At 41.7% G+C, this 21,818-nt stretch overlaps 1 protein-coding gene across 4 annotated transcripts in view; it reads right to left on the bottom strand.

The window, feature by feature from the left end:
• Positions 1-15,328: 15,328 nt before the first annotated feature.
• Positions 15,329-21,818, bottom strand: part of ppp1r21 (protein phosphatase 1, regulatory subunit 21) — a 75,778-nt gene continuing 69,288 nt past the window's right edge. For all 4 annotated transcript variants that reach the window (XM_078557227.1, XM_078557230.1, XM_078557228.1 and 1 more), the window contains 2 exons: positions 17,938-18,066; positions 15,329-16,001 (listed from right to left, as the gene is read on the bottom strand). In XM_078557227.1, coding sequence (XP_078413353.1) covers positions 15,972-16,001; positions 17,938-18,066 — 159 coding nt within the window. In that variant the 3' untranslated portion in view covers positions 15,329-15,971. The remainder of the gene's footprint in view (positions 16,002-17,937; positions 18,067-21,818) is intronic.

Genomic DNA, 21,818 nt, shown 5'->3' with positions numbered 1-21,818 from the left:
GGAACAGTATAATCTAAGTTTGTGCAAGGTTCCCAGGCAGCTGCCATAATGCTATTATCTTGTGATACTCAACTATCTAACCCTCTCCAGCATTTGACCCTTTCAGGAATGTGACAGGATGGCTGCTTGAGAGACCACTGGTCTCAATGCTAGAAACTTTACTAGTATTAGGACTGCACCGCATACCTTTATAAATTTCACTTACAGAATGAAAAAAATATTGATATCTGCAAACTAATACTTGAATCTAAATTATGACTTCCTTGTGCTATAAAATGATGCAGTATTAGATATAAAGTGACTTGGGCAATTTAAACAAAAACTGAGCTTCAACTGTATTTATGGCCATCAGTAATCATGAGAACCTTGTCTAATTTTTCCATTTGAGGCCGATTGTAACATACCCACCAGTGTTCAGCAGAGAGGCAGTACCTCAGCGTAGTCAAACATGGGGCTTATATGGTTTACGTGGCCTAGTGGCACAAGAACTGCCACATTTATGAATGTATCTTTATGAATAGTACAAAAAATATATAGAAAATCATAGCTTGGGTAATGACAATCCTGCAGTTGTACATTTCATAAAAAGCAGCTGGCGTCAGCTACTGCCTTGGCAAGAGTGAGCAAGAATCTCGTCCAGTTCAGCAATGATGAATAGCGCGCTGGGGGTCATGCTGATTTTGTTTTTAATAAAACAAAGCAATGAAACTTGTGCTGTTTACATAAATAGACATCTTAAAACAATGTTTGGGATGAAGAAAATCAAAACATCCTTTCCATGTCAACAACTTGCATTAATATAAGTGTCTTTAATATGGAAAAAAAAAACACATACCAAGGCACTTCACAGAGGCATAATCTGAAATAAATGGATTGTGAGCCAAAAGGAGACATTGCAGGCATGGCCAAAAATGTTGTTGCTAAGGAGAGTCTTAAAGGGGCGGGAGCTAGAGAAGTGGGGCCTAACAAACTAATGGTGAGGCAAAGGCTAGGATGGGAGGAGTTGCTTGCATGAAACCAGTGTTTAGGGAGATAGGGTTTTAACAACTGGAGCAGTAACAGGGAAAGGGAGGGGCAAGGCCATGAATTAATCTAAGCATAAGGATGAGAATTTTAAATCAGAGGTGTTGGGGGAACAGCACTCAATGTAGGACAGCAAGGACAGAGTTGATAGGTGCACGGGATAGGATACTAGCAGCAGTTTTGAATGAACTATATGGAATGTGGATGATGGTAGGCAGCTATGAGAGCATTGGACTAGTCCAGCCTGGAGGTGACAAAAGCATAGGGTTGAGGCCTTAGGCAGCATTAGGGCTGAAGTGTGGATGGAGCAGACTTATGTTACAGTGGTAAAAATAGGCGGTCTTTGTGATGGAGATGGTTATAGGCTCATAACCTCAGCATGGAGTTCATCAGGACACTGAAGTTGTGAACAGTCTGGTTTAGCATGCGACAATGGCAAGAGAGAGGATGGAACTGAAGCAAAGGTATAGAGTTTATGGTGGGGCCTGAAGACAATGGTTTCAGTCTTCCTAATGTTTAACTGAAGGGAACTGCTACTCACAGAATCACAGAATGCAGAAGAGGCCCTTCGGCCCATTGAGTCTGCGCTGACATGTGAGAAACACCTGACCTACCTACCTAATCCCATTTACCAGCACTTGGCCCATTGTCTTGAATGTTATGACATGCCAAGTGCTCATCCAGGTACTTTTTAAAGGATGTAAGGCAACCTGCCTCCACCACCTTCCCAGGCAGCGCATTCCAGACCGTCACCACCCCCTGGGTAAAAAAGTTTCCCCTCACATACCCCCTAAAACTCCTGCCCCTCCCCTTGAACTTGTGTCCCCTTGTGACTGACCCTTCAACTAAGGGGAACAGCTGCTCCCTATCCACCCTGTCCATGCCCCTCATAATCTTGTACACCTCGATCAGATCGTCCCTCAGTCTTCTTTGCTCCAACGAAAACAATCCAAGTCTATCCAACCTCTCTTCATAACTTAAATGTTTCATCCCAGGCAACATCCTGGTGAATCTCCTCTGCACCCCCTCCAGTGCAATCACATCTTCCTATAATGTGGCGACCAGGACTGCACACAGTACTCCAGCTGTGGCCTCACCAAGGTTCTATACAACTCCAACATGACCTCCCTACTTTTGTAATCTATGCCTCGATTGATAAAGGCAAGTGTCCCATATGCCTTTTTCACCACCCCACTAACATGCCCCTCTGCCTTCAGAGATCTATGGACACACACGCCAAGGTCCCTTTGTTTCTTAGAGCTTCCTAGGGTCATGGCGTTCATTGTCAGATTATTCCTTCCAAAGTATATCACCTCACACTTTCCAGGATTAAATTCCATTTGCCACTTATCTGCCAATTTGACCATCCCGTCTTATATCTTCCTGTAGCCCAAGACATTCAACCTCACTGTTAACCACTCGGCCAATCTTTGTGTCATCCGCAAACTTACTAATCCTACACCCCCGCATAGTCATCCATGTCATTTACATAAGTGACGAATAATAGGCCACCCAGCACAGATCCCTGTGGTACGCCACTGGACACTGACTTTCAGTCACTAAAGCAGCCTTGTGTCATTACCCTCTGTTCCTACAACTAAGCCAATTTTGAATCCACCTGTATCCCATGTGCATTTGTCTTCTTTATAAGTCTCCCATGTGGGACCTTGTCAAAGGCTTTGCTGAAATCCATATAAACTACATCAACTGCACTACCCTCACCTACACACCTGGTCACTTCCTCAAAAAATTCAATCAAATTTGTTAGGCATGACCTCCCTCTGACAAAGCCATGCCGACTATCCCTGATCAAACCTTGCCTCTCCAAGTGGAGATAGATTCTCTCCTTCAGAATTTTCTCCAATAGTTTCCTACCAATGACGTGAGACTCACTGGTCTGTAGTTCCCTGGCTTATCTCTATAACCCTTCTTAAATAGCAGAACCACATTAGCTGCTCTCCAGTCATCTGGCACCTCCCCCAGAGAGGAATTAAAAATTTGAGTCAGAGCCCCTGCGATCTCCTCCCTTGCCTCCCTCAGCAGTCTGGGACACAAATCATCCAGACCTGGAGATTTGTCCACTTTTAAGCCTGCCAACACCTCCAATACCTTGTCACTCCCTATATCAATTTGCTCAAGAACCTCGCAGTCTCTCTCCCCGAGTTCCGTACCTTCATCCTCATTCTCTTGGGTGAAGATGGATGTGAACTCACCCAACTCAATTCCCTCATCCCTGGAGCCATTCTGATAAATGCTTTCTGCACACTCTCTAAAGAGTAGCACCCAGAATTGGACACAATATTCCAGTTGAGGCTGAACCAATATTTTATAAAGATGCGTCATAACTTCCTTGCTTTTGTACATTATGGCTTGAATTTTATGGCCCCATTGTGGCGGGGATGAGGCGGAAAAATGTGGCGGGCCATTCTAAACCCCATTAACTTCAGCAGCACTGTAAAATCCCATGGTCATAAAATTCCACCCTATGTCTCTATTTTTAAAGCCTAGGATCCTGTATACAAAAGCAAAATATTGCAGAAACTGTAAATCTGAAATGAAAATAAACATGCTAGAAATACTCAGTTAGGCAGTATCTGTGGAGAGCAAAACTGAGCTAATGTTTCAAGCCAATGACCTTTCACCAAAACTGGGAAAAGTTAGAAATGTGACAGATTTTAAGCAAGTGAGAAAAGAGGGGTGGTGTGGGGGTGCGGGGCACAGGTGGTGGAAAAAGAACAAAAGAGAAGGTCTGTGACAGGGTGGAAGACAGGAGACATAAAATGACAAATGAGTTGATGGTGCAGAGCCAAAGGGAGTGGTAATGGGACAAACAAAGAAACAAAAGATGCGTTTAGAGGAGATGTGAATAGTGTAACCAAATTAAAAACAGTGCAGCCTCCTTTAAAAGCAAGTGCATATTAGAGGCAGAGGGAAAACTTAAGGGGAGGAAATCTTGAGCTAGCAACTCGTCCAAAATCAATCGCCTGTGGTATCCTGTCCTATTTGCAGCAGAAGGCTCCAGGTGCAGATTGGCCTTAGCAGTTACCCCCCAGAACCCTACCAAACACCGTAGATGAAGAACATGGTTATCTACATTTCAAAGGGCAAACAGGCATGGCAGAACGGTGAACGGTTGCTGTCCGAAAGCAGGAGCAAGGGAAAAGTGAAACTAAAACCTGCAAAGAAAAGGAAACAAAATGAGGGCAGAGACTATGGTCTCAAGCTGCGGAACTCAATGTTGATCCCGAAAAGCTGTAAGATGCCTAATCGAAAGAGGAGGTGCTGTTACTCAAGCTTGCGTCAAGCTTCATTGGAACACTGCAGTGAAAGAAGTACATTTGAATCACTGCTGTTTCACCAGGTGTGCTACTTTCAATTCCGTATACTGCATTCACTACTCTACATTGGAAAAGCCAGGCACAGATTGAGTGACCGCTTTGTGTAGCACCCCCGTTCATTCCTTAAGTGTGACCCTGAGCTTCCAGTTACCTGTCATTTTAATTCTCCAACTCACTCTCATATTGACATCATTGTCCTCCAGATACTGTAGTGCTTTTTTTATTCGTTCATGGGATGTGGGCGTCACTGGCTAGGCCAGCATTGATTGCCCATCCCTAATTGCCCTGGTTAAGAGGGCATTTTTAAGAGTCAACCACATTGCTGTGGGTCTGGAGTCACATGTAGGCCAGCAGATTTCCTTCCCTAAAGGGCATTAGTGAACCAGGTGGGTTTTTATGACAGTTGACAATGGATGGTCATCATTAGACTTTTAACTCCAGATTTTTATTGAATTTAAATTCCACTATCTGCTGTGGTGGAATTCGAACTGAGAGCATTACCCTGGATCACTAGATTACCAGTCCAGTCCAGTGACAATACCACTACGCTACCATCTCCCCTTCCATTCACCACTGAAAGATTAAAAAGCACGCTATGGCTTTGACATTATTCTGCTTTAAAATATTATGAAGGCAGATGGTTTAGAAGTTAGAACCAGCTCAGGTAGCAGTAGTTAGCGGTAATTGACAGTAACTGGACAATACTGTGTAAGTAGACTAAGCTTCTTTCTTTCTTCCAACCTTAGAAGGGTTGCTTCTCTCTGCTGAAAGAGCTGAGTAGTTAATTAGCTAACTGGTTGAATCTGGTTTCTCTAGTTCTAGTTCTGTTTACTATAAACTCAGGGTTCTATAATGTAGATAGGGCAAACAAGTGCAGTTTTGGAACTGAGTGCATTCTTGGGAGTTTGGTGAGCAAGGGAGTTCAGTGAGGAGGGGAAGGAGATGTTCCTTTCCTTTTTTTTATTCATCCGTGGGATGTGGGCTTCGCTGGCTGGGACAGCATTTATTGCCCATCCCCAGATGCCCTTGAGAAGGTGGTGGTGAGCTGCCTTCTTGAACTGCTGCAGTCCTTGTGGTGTGGGTACACCCACAGTGCTGTTAGGCAGGGAGTTCCAGGATTTTGACCCAGCAACAGTGAAGGAACAGCAATATATTTCCAAGTTAGGATGGTGAGTGACTTGGAGGAGAACTTCCAGGTGGTGGTGTTCCCATCCATCTGCTGCCCTTGTCCTTCTAGATGGTAGTGGTCATGGGTTTGGAAGGTGCTGTCTAAGGAGCCTTGGTGAATTCCTGAAGTGCATCTTGCAGATGGTATATACTGCTGCTACCGTGTGTTGGTGGTGGAGGGAGTGAATGTTTGTGGATGTGGTGCCAATCAAGCGGGCTGCTTTGTCCTGGATGGTGTCAAGCTTCTTGAGTGTTGTGGGAGCTACAGGCAAGTGGGGAGTGTTCCATCACACTCCTGCCTTGTAGATGGTGGATAGGCTTTGGGGTGTCAGGAGGTGAGTTACTCATCGTAGGATTCCTAGCGTCTGACCTGCTTTTGTAGACACAATATTTATATGGCTAATCTAGTTCAGTTTCTGATCAATAGTATGCTCCAGGATGTTGATAGTGGGGGATTCAGTGATGGTAATGCCATTAAACGTCAAGGGGCGATGGTCAGATTCTCTCTTATTGGAGATGGTCATTGCCTGGCACTTGTGTGGCATTAATGTTACTTGCCATTGTTGGCCCAAGCCTGGATATTGTCCAGGTCTTGTGGACTGCTTCAGTATCTGAGGAGTCGTGAATGGTGCTGAACATTGTGCAATCATCAGCAAACATCCCCACTCCTGACCTTATGATGGAACGGAGGTCATTGATGAAGCAGCTGAAGATGGTTGGGCCGAGGGCACTATGCTGAGGAACTCCTTCAGTGATGTCCTGGAGCTGAGATGGACTAACCTCTAACAACCACAACCATCTTCCTTTGTGCTAGGTATGACTCCAACCACTGGAGAATTTTCCCCGAGTCCCATTGACTCCAGTTTTGCTAGGGCTCCTTGATTCCACACTTTGTCAAATGCGGCCTTGATATCAAGGGCAGTCACTCTAACCTCACCTTGGTAGTTGAGTTCTTTTGTCCATGTTTGAACCAAGGCTGTAATGAGGTCAGGGGCTGAGTGGCCCTGGCAGAACCCAAACTGGGCATTAGTGAGCAGGTTATTGCTGAGCAAGTGCCACTTGATAGCACTGTTGATGACCACTTCCATTACTTTACTAATGATCAAGAGTAGACTGATGGGGCTGGGTTTGTGCTGCTTTTTGTGTACAGGACATACCTGGGCAATTTTCCACATCGCTGGGTAGATGCCAGCATTGTAGCTGTACTGGAACAGCTTGGCTAGTGGCACGGAAAGTTCTGGAGCTCAAGTCTTCAGTACTATTGCCAGAATATTGTCAGGGCCCATAGCCTTTGCAGCACCCAGTGCCTTCAGTCATTTCTTGATATCACATGGAGTGAATCAAATTGGCTGAAGACTGGCATCTGTGATGCTGGGGACCTCCAGAGGAGGCTGAGATGGATCATCCTCTCAGCACTTCTGGCTGAAGGTTGTAGCAAACGCTTCAGCCTTAACTTTTGCATTGATGTGCTTGGCTTCCTCATCATTGAGATGGGGATATTTGTGGAGCCTCCTCCTCCAGTGAGTTGTTTAATTGTCCACCATTCACGACTGGATGTGGTAGGACTGCAGAGCCCAGCTCTGATGAGTTGGTTGACGGATCACTTAGTTCTGTCTATCACTTGCTTCTTATAGCTGTTTGGCACACAAGTAGTCCTCTGTTATAGCTTCACCAAGTTGACACATTTTTAGGTATGCCTGGTGCTGCTCCTGACAAGCCCTCCTGCAACCTTCATTGAACCACGGTTGATCCCCTGGCTTGATGGTAATAGTAGAGTGAGGGATATGCCAGGCCAGGAGGTTACAAATTGTGTTTGAGTTCAATTCTGCTGCTGTTGATGGCCCACAGCACCTCACAGCTGCCCAGTCTTGAGTTGCTAGATCTATTAGAAATCTATCCCATTTGGCACAGTGGCAGTGCCATACAACACAATGGAGGGCATCCTCAATGTGAAGATAGGACTTCATCTCTACAATACTTTTTACTTTTTCTACATTTGTCACCCTGTAGGAATTGGTTCTTATTCTAATAGAAGGAAAGGAGCTAGCTATTTGGCGAGAAACTGCGACACATCAGGGAGGAGGAAAGTTACCTGGCTACTTTGTACCAAGAGGCAGTCACACCACTTAGGATAGAGTCTTCTGATTTGGTCAGTGGTTGAGGATGTGACTGCGAGACAGGTAAGGAGACCCAGAGGGCAGGAGTCTCAGCCTTTGCAATTGTCCAATAGGTTTGAGGTTCTCTCAGTTTGGATGAGAGTGAGGGCTGAGAGTGGGTGGATGAGCACACTGACCATGGTATCATGGTACAGGAAGCCAATCAAGGCGGGGGGTGGGCGGGGGGGGGTTTGGGTGGGAAGCAAAAAGGAATGTAGTGGTAGTAGGGGACAGGAGAGTGAGGGGGGGTTGACACTGTTCTCTCCAGCAGAGTCCAGGTGGCTGTGCTGCTGCCCAGTGCCAGGGTTTGGGAGGGCTGGAGAGGAACTTGCAATGATTTGGGGAGGATCCAGTTGCCGTGGTCCATGTAGGTACCAACGACACATAAGTAGAACTAGGAAAGAGATTCTGCATAGGGAGTATGGGGAGCTAGGTACTAAATTAAAAACCAGGACCTCAAAGGTCTGGATTATTGCCCGAGTCATGAGCAAATTGGCATAAGGTAGATAAAATTGGAGAGATGAGTATGTGGCTCAAAGACTGGTGTGGGAGAAGTGGGTTCTGGCTTGTGGGGCACAGGCACCAGTACTGGGGAAAGTGGCGGCTGTACTAATGGGGCGGTCTATACCTGAACTGTGCTGGGACAGGTGTTCTAGTGAGCGGCATAACAAGGGAAAGAGATAAGGTTTTAAACTAAATAGTGGAAGCAAGGGATCAAATTTGGGAAGATGTGGCAAATCAAAGAGTAGAGGAAAGGCAAGAGAGAAAGATATTAATATGGGAATAATAGACAGTGACAGGAAGGGACAGAGTACAGGGAGTACAAAAATCAGAGTAAATTAGATAAGGCTAGAGGTTACAAAAATAACAAGAGGACAAAACTAAAGGCTCTGTATCTGAATGTGCATGGCATTTGAAACAAAACAGATGAACTGATAGTGCAAATAAAAATAAATATGATCTGATAACGATTAGACATGGCTGCAGGATGACAAAGATTGGAGCTGAATATTGAAGGGTATGTGACATTTAGGAAGTACAGGAAGCTAGGAAAAGGTGGAGGGATGGATCTATTAATTAATGGTGGTATTAGCACATTAGGGAGGGATGACCTGAGTTCAGGAAACAAGGATGTAGATGTGGCTTGGGCAGAGATGAGAAATGATACAGGCAAGAAGTCAACTGTGGGAGTGGTGTACAGGCCCCCTAACAGTAAACATACAGGAGGACAAGATATAAAGGGAGAAAAAATGGGAGATTGTCAGAAAGGTATGGCAATAATCATGGGGGATTTTAATCTGCATATAGACTAGGAAAATCAGACGGGAAATGGTAGTCTAGATGAGGAATTCATAGATTGTTTTCAGGATCATTTCTTCGAACAGCACGTTCTGGCACCATCCAGAGAGCATGCTATACTCGGCTTGGTATTGTGCAACGAGGCAGGATTAATTAATGACCTCATAGTGAAGGCACCCGCAGGTAGCAGTGATCATAATGATTGAATTTTACATTCAGTTTAAGGGAGAGAAGAGTGAGTCCAAACCTGGTATTTTAAACTTAAATAAGGGCAATTATGAGGGCATGAAAGCAGAACTAGCTAAAGTGAACTGGCAAATTAGGTTAAGGGATATGTCAATAGAGATGTAGTGGCAGATATTTAAGCAGATATTTTAGAATACAGAATAGATACATTCCAATGAGAAATAAAAATTCTAAGGGGAGGGCCCACCATTTTTGGTCTAAAAAAGTTAAAGATGGTATCAAACTTAAAGAAAAAGCATTTAGTTGCACAAAAATGGGTGGCAGGTCAGAAGATTGGACAGAATATAAAAAATAGCAAAGAATGACCAAAAGATTGGTAAGGAAGGAACAATTAGAGTACGAGAGAAAGCTAGTTATGAATATAAAGACAGATAGTAATAGTTTCTATAAATACACTTAGAAAAGGGTGAACAAAGTGAGCGTTGGCCCTATAGAAAAAGTGAGTCTGGGGAATTAGTAACGGAAAGTAAGGAGATGGCAGATGAATTGAACCAGTATTTTGCATCGGTCTTCACTGCAGAGGATACAAGTAACATCCCAGAAATGGCTATAAATCAAGAAATGGAAGGGAGGGAGGAACTCAAGAAAATTACAATCACCTGGGAACTGAAAGAATTGTTGGAGCTGTGGGCTGACAAATGATGGACTTCACCCTAGGGTCTTAAAAGAAGTGGCTTGTAAGGTAGTTGATGTGTTGGTTTTAATTATAAAAATTCTCTAGATTCAGGGAAAGTTCCATTTGATTGGAAAAAAACGAATGTAACTCCTTTATTCAAAAATAGGGAAGACGACACAAGCAGGAAACTACAGGTCAGTTAGCTTAACATCTATCATAGAGAAATGTTAGAAGCTATCATTAAAGACATTATAGCAGGGCACTTAGAAAAATTCAGGGTAATCAGGCAGAGTTAACATGGTTTTGTGAAAGGGAAATCATGTTTAACCAATTTATCGGAGTTCTTTGAAGAAGTAACATATGCTGTAGATAAAAGGGAACCGGTGGATGTACTTAGATTTCCAGAAGGCATTTGATAAGATGCCACAAAGATATTGTGGAAAATAAAAGCTCATGGTGTAGGGGGTAACTTATTGGCATGGATAGAAGATTGGTTAGCTAACTGAAAACATATGGTAGGCATAAATGGATCTTTTTCTGATTGACATGATGTAATAAGAGGTGCACCAAAGGGATCAATGCTGGGGCCTCAACTTGGATGAAGGGACCAAAAGTATGATTGCTAAATTTGCTGATGACACAAAATTAGGTAGGTTAGTAAGATGTGAAGACTCAGAAGGAGGCCACAAAGGGATATAGATAGGTTAAGTGAGTGGTCAAAGACCTGGCAAATGGAGTATAATGTGAAATTGTCCATTTTGGCAGGAAGAATAAAAAAGCTTAGTTAAATAGAGATTGCAGAGCTCTTAGATGCAGAGGGATCTACATGTCCTATGTCATCGCAAAAGGCTAGTATGCAGGTACAGCAAGTAATTAGGAAAGCTAATAGAATATCATTTGTGAGGGGAATAGAGTACAAAAGTAGGGAGGTTATGCTTCAGTTATACAGGACATTTGAGAGACCACATCTGGAGTACTGTGTACAGTGTTGGTCTCTTTATTTAAGGAAGGACGTAAATGCATTGGAAGCAGTTTAGAGAAGGCTTTCTAAATTAATACCTTGATCGGGTGGGTTGTCTTGAGGAACGGTTGGCCGGGTTAGGCTTGTATTCGCTGGAGTTTAGAAGAGTAAGAGGCAACTTAATTGAAACATAAAAGATCCTGAGGGATCTTGACAGGATCGATGTAGAGAGGATGTCGAGTACTAGGGGCCACTGTTTAAAAATAAGGGTCACCCATATAGCATAGAGATGAGGAGAAATTTTTTCACTGAGGGTCGAGTGACTTTGGAAGTCTTCCTCAAAAAACAGTGGAAGCAGTGTCTTTGAATATTTTTAAGGCAGGGGTAGGTAGATTCTTGATAAGCAAAAGGCCATCAGTGTTCGGCAGGAATATGGAGTTGAGGTTACAGTCAGATCAGCCATGATCTTCCAGAATGGCAGGGCAGGCTCGAAGGGCCAAATGGTAAACTCCTGTTCCTAGTTCGTATGCTGGTAAATTGCTTCTATTTTCCTCTATAATCAAACCTTTTGGCATTAATCAATTCCAACCAAATTAAGGAGCTGTGTTGTATTGTATTTATTCCAAATAGTTTCTACCCACAAAAATATTTACGGGATTAAGCCCATTTTTAAATTTTCCCTGAAAGCAATTAAATTATGGGAGATATAATACTGAGGAATTGGTAACAATTGTTTTGTGACTGTTGGTTGATGTTACAACATAGTTCAAAACCCAGTCTCAGGAAGGGAAATTGCATCACCTCCTGGAATCAAATTTCAGTTCTCAGTGCGGTCAAAGCAAGGACTCAATTAATTCAACTTGAAGGAGCTATTTATTCCACAAATTACACAAAAAGTTACGGCATTTAGTAAATTCATAAAGCACAACCAGTGAGCGGTCCATGCCCAGTTTATTCTTGGCAGCTAAATTTGAATTTAATTTTTAAAATATTAAGGGAATAAGCCCCAGGCTACTTTCTTCTATACAATTCTTCCCTTTCCCCTGTTGGTAATTCCATACTTCACACACTAAGACTTGTTTGGCAGTGTGTAGAGGACCAGATGGTATGCTCCAGATCTCAGCCATTGGACTTTACAAGAAGCTGCTGGGAGGTGCTGAACAACAGCCCAAAGTGACATTCATTTCCTATGAGCAAGCCACCTGGCCTTCATTCTACATCTCCCCCTGCCAGCCCATCATGAAGAAAAAATAAATTTGCAGCCTTTTGCTATATTCTTTCATAAAGAATAGTTTACTATATTAAGCCCAATGCAGTCACTACAGAAACACTCCAGGGAAAAGCTTGAGCCTGTCCAGATTCCATCTGCACCATTAAAATCATATCAATTCCATCATACAGAATCTTGAGTATACCATACTGTTGCCAGGAGCTTGTAACACTTGGTTTCAGGTCCCAAGAGCATATACTAAGGAACCAGGCAAATATTTAACCATCCTGCCTTTCTCTTCATTAATGAGCTGTCTGGCATTAAACACCCAACTTTAGGTCTGGGACTGAATAATGACCAAATTGGCTCAATTAATTAATTACATTTTAGTTTTCAACCCTTGATTAGAAAGTTGTGTGAAAAAAATGAAACCTTTTGTAAAATCAAAGTAGTCAAGGAGTTAGGCACTTTTATTGTTAGGCATCTTTTATTGTTACAAAATCACAACATAAAAGTTAGATCCACAAAATACAACAGATAAGTAAAGGTAGTAATCCGGAAGTTTAAATAACAAATGAATAATGGTCAGAGTTCAGTATATCACTGTAAACCAGCATTAATGGGTGCTGAATATTAGCTCTTCTTAGGCAGTCCCTCTGGATGAAGTATGACTTACTTCCACTCCGATTCAATGGGTTCTGAGATGGCTGATAAATCTATTGTGTGACCTGCAGACTCTGCGTGCGAGTCAGGTGGTGCTCGAAGGTGCAGTAGATGGATTGTTTGGAGATTTGTTAACTATAGCAGTGATCACAGTTTGAGATTAAAAATTGCTCATGCAGTTCACTTGTCAGATATTTGGGAAGCTATTCCTGGAGTAATCTCACCAGTTTTTAATTTCAAACTGTGATCACTGATTATAGTTAACAAATCTCCAAACAACCCACCTAGTGATCTGCACCTGGATGATAATGTATGAGCTTTACGACCTCATGCTCATGAACAGCTTGAGATAATGCCCTTTTTAAACCCAAGTTGCTTAAGGGCTAGAAAAAGAACCTCCAAACTAAGGCTGGAATTTCCCAGCCCTGCCACGATGGGACCTACTGTGGGAGATTTGGTGGCCCAGCCAAAAGTCCATTGACTTTCGGCGGGACTGGACAACCACGGCAGCGGGTGGGGTCGGAAAATACCACCCTAAGAAACTGCATTTGCAAAAGATTATCACTAACAAAGGCAAAGAACTCTCGTTCTTGCTAATCAATCAGACTGCTACAGATTACATTTTATATCTCCATACAGTTAGCCAGAGTGACATTTAATCCAGAAAATCTCAACCTAACAAGCTTCTGCCAATCAAAACTGATAAACAATCATAGTAACAATCATTGAGTCATTGGAACACGGCCTTCCTTGAATGCAACATTAGACATAATTTTACTGGCCCCTAGGTGACCAGCTGGGCTGGAAAAATAGTGGTGAACTGTCAGGGCAGCTCCTCAACGCAGTCCTGCAACCGGGAAATGTTCCCAGTGGCAGGCTGCATGGCAGATTGACTGCCTGCTCCAAGGAGGTTTGCAGGAAGGTCCACTTTAGGGCTATTTTACAGGGTTGCCAGCATTTTAATATACCAGGATGGTTTTCCCTCTGTGGGGAGGCTGCCAGATTCTTGGAGGCTACATGGCCCCAAAGAGGGTGACACAGGCAGGGAAGGCAGATTTCAATGCTCCAACAATCCTCCCTGAATTTTTTAAATTATAAATTACTTGTCTGAGCTCCCAAGTTCTCTTACCTATCTCTGATTGGACTGGCAGCATCAGCAGCCCATCGACCGTCCTTAATTGGATGGCAATTAGTAGGAGGCTACCTACGGTAAAATGGCTGAGTCAGACTCTGTCAGCCAATGCAGACTCGAGACCACTTCTGGCCCCAACATCAGGATCCTGAAGCCCATGTTAAAATTAGCCATCATGTCTGATTTATGGCTCCCTTTTCCTATCCATCTTGCATTGAGGTGTCCCCCTCCCCCACCATACAAGTGGGGAGGTTTGAAGTCTGAGGGGTAATGGCTTCTCACAGTAGCAAGGGGTGGCCATAGCACAAACAGTGGGTCCTTACTTAAGGTTATGTCTTCAATACCTTTATGCCTTTTAGCTTAGAAAAAAATTATGGCTAAATTGCATGTGGGATGATTTGAATTAGCTTTGAAAGCTCGGACACTTCCAGCATTCAATTCAACATCTTAAGCAGGCCACTTGCAAGCCAAGCTACATTTTAAGCAGTTTGCAGCACATTTCTCCTATGAGTTTTAAAAACATTCTTCCAACAATTTACTGGGAATAACATCACATGTTGAACGCTCAGTGGAATAATAATTTCTTTCACTTGAGAAAATCAAGTGCTAAAGAAGAAACTTCACCACCACTTCTTTTTATTTATGATTTGTGGCCAACTCACTTTGTTAAAGCATTGGAAGGTGGGCATTCCCATAGTAGCCAATAGGTGATCCACATTCCCCACTCCACACCCCACCCGCCCCAAAAAATGTCTTCATGAAGAGGGAAGCGGAGAAGAGAAAGTTGGAAGAGAAAAATGTCAGTTGCCGTTGAGTTTTTAAAATGCATGGTTAGGATGCACTTTTCAAAGTTAAAATTAACACAATACAAATCTACCTGCACCTTCAAATAGAATCTGAAGCTCCAGAATTGAAATTCCTAAACAGTTAGTGCTTTTTGACAGCAGGGGATTCTCAACTCAGTTCTAAACAAAGACAAGCGCATTGTATAGAGTGGTATTAAAGGGATATGGTAGTATTTTTGTGGTGGGGGTCAATGGAACATTGGTGGGGTAGAGTACAGGAGGCTTGCAATCTAACCTGGACTACATCTATAAAGTACATCTATAGAAATGCAGGCTGTTGTTCTAAGCCACAGTGCCAGAAGTGGAAAACCACAGTGCTTCACTACCCATCACTGAAACAGCCAACCTTGAGAAATTAAAAGTATTTTTGGAGAAGAAAATATTATGTTTTAAAAAAAGTCAAACCAACATAAATCCTACTGAGAGTGGGAGTTTATTAAATAAAGGATAATTAGGAGAGAAATGCTAAACAGACTGGAATTTCAATTGCAAACGACTGAATGCATCAATAAAAGGAGACAATTTTCATGATGTTTGGATGTATCCAAGTCTAATGAACAGAATATTCAATTGCTAAACACACTACAGCCTACAGTGTAGGTACAGCACCTAAAAAGTAACATGCTTGGCTACTGGACAAATAAATTTCCTTTAATAAGAAAGCACTCCAAGTTTTCATTACCATGTACCTTTTTTATTGATCAGTTTTTTCATTAACATTTTATGCACCAACAGATTTTCACATTCAGATTTTATGGAGGAGGGAAGGAGCAGAAGGGTGGTGTGGGGTGATGAGGAGAGGTGTGGTGCAGTATTAGCAGTAATAATAGCAGGAGTAAACTAGATAAGTTAGAATTGTGCTCCACATTTCAAGAAATCAAAACACTTGATGTGCACAATATGTTGGATCTCATTTCAGAAAATAGATACACAATTAACATACACATTGTCACATAATTCAATGTACAAAACCTCCTTCATTATGGATTCACATAATGAAATAAAATTATTAAAAAGCTATTGTTACAAATTACCTATTGAATGGGAATTTCACAGGGTACATTATTTTTGGAATACATTTTCAGTGCCAGAATATTTTCCATTATGTTCCTTAAACTTTAGGGGATGATAAAAAAAAAATTCCTTTAAGTCCAATTTTCTTTCAATTCCTAGGCTCTATAATATCACAATCATTGCACGCTTTTACTCCGAGAAAGAACTGTGATACAAATATTCATTTGGCATCCTAAACTTCCCTGTAGATAACAGCAGCTGTATCTTCAACATTCAGACCTCTAACTGGTGCCCTCAGATCTTATCGACCTCTGTTTTTCTTTGCATTACCCTTCAAAGGCAGAATGAGAAAAACAAATTGTTGATTGACATGGTAGTTTGATTTTGTGCCTAACTCCAGTGAACAGGCAAAAACCAAAATAATCTAATATATGTAGATGTTATCAGTACACAAGTAAATAGCATACCTCTTTCTAACTTTAGCTGAATTTTGAGCGTACCAAAGCAAAAGAGACACTGAAATGTGACTTATGAAAAGCTGTGCACACGTTTTTCTGCATTTTCTCTACTTCCTTTCCAGATTAGTGCGCCATCCACCAATCTTCCCATGAAGTTGCACAATCATGGGAGGGGAGTAACCTGGGAGGTACCGCACAGGCCTTGCTCAGTGTTAAGTACTACATCTGCGCAAAAATATTTAAAGTACTGTGCATTGAAAGAACTGGCCATGCCCAACAGAAGTTTATAGAAAACATTGCCATCCACCATTTCCTGACTTAAATGGCAACACCAATGACTGATTTCTTTCCTTCTGGAGGAAGGCAGAAGGTAGTAGTAAGCAATGCCCTCTAAATATTTTATATTGCGCCTGGCCTGTCCACTTGGAGGTACAGTACCTTTATATTTGTTTTGCATGGCTTCACCTGTGTGGTATCTTAAAGGCAATAAGTGAGCAACCTGTGTGGTACCTCCGGGTTGCTGCTCAGCCTTCTGCGCACAGCTTACAGGGAACCGTCAGTTATGGTTTACAGGTGCACCTTGACCAAGGTTTCACTTGTTGCAGTTGATTTCGACAAGAGTACTTTTTATTTTTTCAGTAAAGGTTACAATGCTACGCAACAATTTGCACAAACCCACTTTAAGGGAGCCTAAATGTTTTTTTAACAAATGAGACATACATGCCTAATTGAAAAAGAAATCACCGACGAAAATGCAAAAGCATGAAATCACAAGACTATCTAGATACGGTACACTAAGTTTAGCTGCTTTTAACTAAATTGTTTTTGGTGAGCTAAAATTTGGTCATAGATCCAATACTGTGAGATTATTAGTCTTCTTCCAAGCACCTTTTTAACCATGTACCAAAGAACAGGCTCAACCCAACTCCTCAGTTGTACTTCACTACAGGTTCCATAATTATGTTGTTTAACACTTTTTCAGAAGTTTCTCAGAATTCACAATTGGGATGAATGACTGAAAACTAGAAATAAAAGGGATACCTACAACTGAGATACAATTTCATGGAATCACATCTTCAGCTGCTCTTTTACAGAAAAAGTGCCAATAATGGAAATGTACAGAAGTCAAAAGGCAGCAAAAAAATTCAAACATTAATCCTATCTCACAAAAAAATTACAAATATAAGTTCCAAAAATTTCTACCAACCTACTTTTCCTCTTTCTTCAGGTTTCCTTTAGCTCATGTACTTGGTGTGATTAGTACATTCACCCTCTCAGATCCATGCACTATTTTTATAGGCTTTTCATCTCAAAAAAATGTATTGGGTTAGAAGCCATTCTTATTGGCCACCGGCCCAGAATTGCTTCCAAAGTTTGTGTGTGCGCTTTTCAAAATGTTGAGCACCCATCCATCAACTTGCCTTCCTCAAAGAATGTTGGCCAGATTACAAACAGGAATGACAGAAACAACTTGGAGGATAAAGGGTAATCGGCATCAGCTTTAGGGGCAGGAAGGGCATGGTTGGATTGATGCTATCACAAGGGTTTCCATGAGTCACAGTTGGGCTGCAGGTCATACAATGAGTGTTCTCAATTTAGTCAAGTGGTTTTGTAAATAGTTTGATGTTAGTTTAAGGAGGTTTGCTGCTATACATTTGTAAGATGATGCAAATAATACAAATGGAATGCAATTTTTTAGAAATTGCAACACATCTGCAGTTTCCCCATTGGTCTTCAATAGAATCAAAGAATGAATAAACCGAGACACAAAAAATAAGAAATAAAGACAAAAATATGCACTGTGGTTACCTTACTGCCCATACGAAGAGAGTCAATTTCTTCCCTTTGTTTCGATAAAGTCTCATTCATGCTACAAAGATGATCACTCATCATACTCAGCTGATCTTCATAGCTCCTCTTTGTTGTAGTCAGCTCATCCTATATTAAAATACAGACATCACATTAAAAAGAGAAGTTACAGCAGGGAACCTGTGGAATACATTTAATGCACGAGCAAGAAAATCCTGGTCTCCTGTGCTGTAGTGTGATTCTGTGAATTTAGAAAGGTGCTCGCCACTTGAGGAATCTAATGGATTCCATTTGTGTCACAAGGGGTGGGGGTGTCATTTTAGTCAGTGCATAAACAGCACTTTAAAAAAAATCTTACTCGGCCTCATGCATTTCCACTTCAAAAGAATCAACACAAAAGCTGACATTACCATTAAGCATCATCACCCCCATTGTAAACAGACTTTTGCACTCTGGAAGCCACATTTACATTATTTATTTTGTCCTTCATGTAGCTGTATTGCTAGATATTGGTTCTGGGTCACTGCATAAACACAGTGTCACAGAAGCAGCAGTCCGAGGAATAAAAGCAAAATACTGTGATGCTGGAGACCTGAAATAAAAACAGAAAAGTGCTGGAAAAACTCAGCAGGTCTGGTCGCAACCGAGGAGAGAGGAAAACAGTTAACGTTGAGTCCAATAATGACTTCTTTGGAACTGAAGAGTCCTAGGAATAGTCAGTCTGTTCAGCTGCAGTCATATTTTGGCAACAAGTGGATTCAAGAAGAAACATTTCGCTAACCACCTCCCATCCCCGCAAAATCTTTTGTAAAGGAACTATTCAAAACTTATTTGAAGAATGCGCTGATGTTTATCCAGTACAAAGTGCACACCCTTCATTCTCACTGAAATAACTACACAAAAGTCCATTTATCAACAGAAATAATTGATGTCAATACGTCTCCTCTCTCAACGTTAGGCTGGGTTGATGTCAACTCAAAACAGTAGGCACCAATGCCTGTACCTAAGGTCACTGTCGCTGGGTCAAAATCCTGGAACTCCCTCTCTTCCTAACAGCATTGTGGGTGTGCCTATGTCACATGGACTGCAGCGGTTCAAGGCAGCAGCTCACCACCACCTTCTCAGGGCCTAGGTGTGCATTAAGTGCTGGCCTAGCCAGCGACACCCACATCCCATGAATGAATAAAAAAATGATCTGAAGTGGTCAATCATTCTAACGTGTTGCATTGATTAAACTTTTGTTTTTGTGATGAACTGCTTTTAATTAATTTTAGACCAAGATTACTACTTTCGCACCGTTTTCATAGGTGCTCACCATCACATCCTTTTTCAGTGTGTTTGATTCGCACAGGAACCAATCTACTTTTACAGCAAATGTTATTCCACCAAAATGCTGGATTTTCTTTTACCTATCAGTAGTTCAGTTCAAATACAATTCCCATAAATTCTCTTGCTGTGTAAATATGGAAGTTTCCCCATTCTACACAAATTCTGTTACATGCACATGGCACCAATTTCCTTTTGGATATTGAAGTTAAATAATGAAATGTTTTCAATGCCTGCTGCCATCATTTTTAAAAATTTAAAACATGTGGCAGACAGCAAATGTCAGTTTAAATGAAATAATTAACAGCATATGCATAGAGTCAATGCAATTTATTTAACATTTTCATCTGCTTTTTATACAGTGTGACTTAGTTACACAACCCCCAAGTCAGATGTTTTATCATGCATGATAATAGGGAGAAGAATGAAAGAATCACAAACATTTTACCCTATTTCAAGTTGCAGTAGACATATGCTTTATTCCAAATGTTGATTTTTAATCCACTAGCTAGAAACCTGAAATGAACTTATAAAAACAGACTTTTAAAAAACAGACGAATGTGATCGGCCCAAGATGGCTAACCTCAATTTGCATTACCATACATTCCACATTCCAAATCATTGGAGTGGAGTCTGTCTGTCTGTAAAACTCAAAGACGACAACAACTTCAGGGGAGTGTGAAGGAGCCACATCTCTTCTCATTAGCACGGCAATCACCCGAGGTATTCAACTGTTGAAGATGGCCATAAGACTAAATCGCTTGGGCACTGGAAGGCAGGTAAGTTAGCTTCCAGACATGATCTAATCAAATCACCTTTGGAATACACAGACAATGTCTTTTGTGTAAATCCCCCTGGCAGCTGGAGAAGGAAGTTCACAAGGCAAGACAACCCTTTGCATGTTTGATCAGCAGAACAGGACAAGCAGCTTGGGTAGAAGACCAAGGTGGGGTCCTTCTTGCCTCCTCCTTTCGCCAACCTACCTGGTAAGCTTCAAGCCCCGTTTGCTGATTGTGATCATCCCGGGACGTCTTGCAGGAAATAGAGATTTCTTAAAAGAATCCAACCCAGTACTACCATCTCCCAAAGAGCAGCCAACTCAGTCATCTACAACTTTAAATTGGAAGCATCGAGGCCATAGAATTCAGCCTGAAGCCAGCTGAGTCACCAAACTACAGACTGCATAATCTTACTATTTTTATGGAGGCTAATTCAGCTAACCTATCCTTCCCCGTTCTGCAATCTGTACGTGTGAGAGAACTTCGAACGTGTGTGTGCAAAAGTCGATGTATGTTTTATTATTTTACTCAGATCGGCTTAAGTATACTAAAGCTAAGCTCTTTGTTAAACTCAAGAAAACCTGTTCTATTTGTTCTTTTATGATTAGAGCGCGTAAACAGTTAAGTACTCACTGAATTGGCAAATATATTCTTTTCAAACAAAAAACCTGTTATGGTCAAATGAAGAAAAGGCAAAGAGGGGTGCCATTTGACCCCTTGTCACCTGGTTCTAACATAATTTACTTTGAAATCCAAAAATTCTTCAATAAAAGTACCTTGATGGACTACAGATTCAAACTAAGTCCCATGATATGAAGCGAGGTGGAACAGACATTGGGTAAGAGTACCATAAGTAAAATGGTGGTAGGTTTCCCACTGATGTCCAGTCACTAGTGGGGTGGCCCATGGTTCAGTGCAAGATCCCTTTGTCTATGTTTATTGATCCAGAAAGGTATAGAGAGTTTTATCAAAGTTGCAGATATTAAAATTTCCTGCTGCAGTTAGGACCTCAGGAGGAAATAGGTTGCCATGGGATTTGACCGCATTTTGAAGTTAGCCCAAGCCTGATAAACGTCCTTCAGTATAGATATTTAAACAGTCTTTCCCTTGGGTGCACAGAATACAGATGAAGATAGAGTAAGTGGGCATAAGTTAAGGGTGACAGTGAGGGACCTGGAAATGATTATAGTGACTGCTCTCTAAAGATAGAAGCAGCGTTAAGAGGTTTCTGCCAATGCGAGCAGAGTCCCGAGCTATACTACCTGGACAGCTCTGTACAAAACTAGGGCCATGATTGCTAATTTTATATTAATTGTGTTTAATTGTATTCAGGTGGTGGGCATTAACTTGTGCTCCTACAAATGGGAACAGACTGAAACTGGTTTTGGGTTAGGAGGTGCGTGCTTGCCATGTGTATCTCTAAATAAAAGCGTGTAAAGATTGGATCCAGTTCCATCCTTCACTTCCTGGCTTTCTGGTATAACAGGACTATACAAGGCTTTGGTCAGGCTACATTTGGGAATGGTGTCCACCATGTTGGTCCCTCCAGATTAAATATATTATGGTTCTAGACATGGTATTGAGAGGCAAGGAGAATGAAGAATCCATGCCTTGGGTTTGAAATTTCCAGAGAGGCACAGACTTTGAGGGGGATCAGATTTAAGATTAATAAAAGTCAACATCATCATACAAGCAGGAAAATAGGGCTGGGTCGTATGAGAAATCATCAATTTAAAATTGAGAATGCATGGAATAACTTTGGATGTTGATTTTTTT

The sequence above is a fragment of the Cetorhinus maximus genome, chromosome 14 (assembly GCF_964194155.1).
Source record: "Cetorhinus maximus chromosome 14, sCetMax3.hap1.1, whole genome shotgun sequence".
NCBI classification, from domain to species: domain Eukaryota; kingdom Metazoa; phylum Chordata; class Chondrichthyes; order Lamniformes; family Cetorhinidae; genus Cetorhinus; species Cetorhinus maximus.
This window is presented reverse-complemented; position numbering and strand designations above follow the sequence as displayed.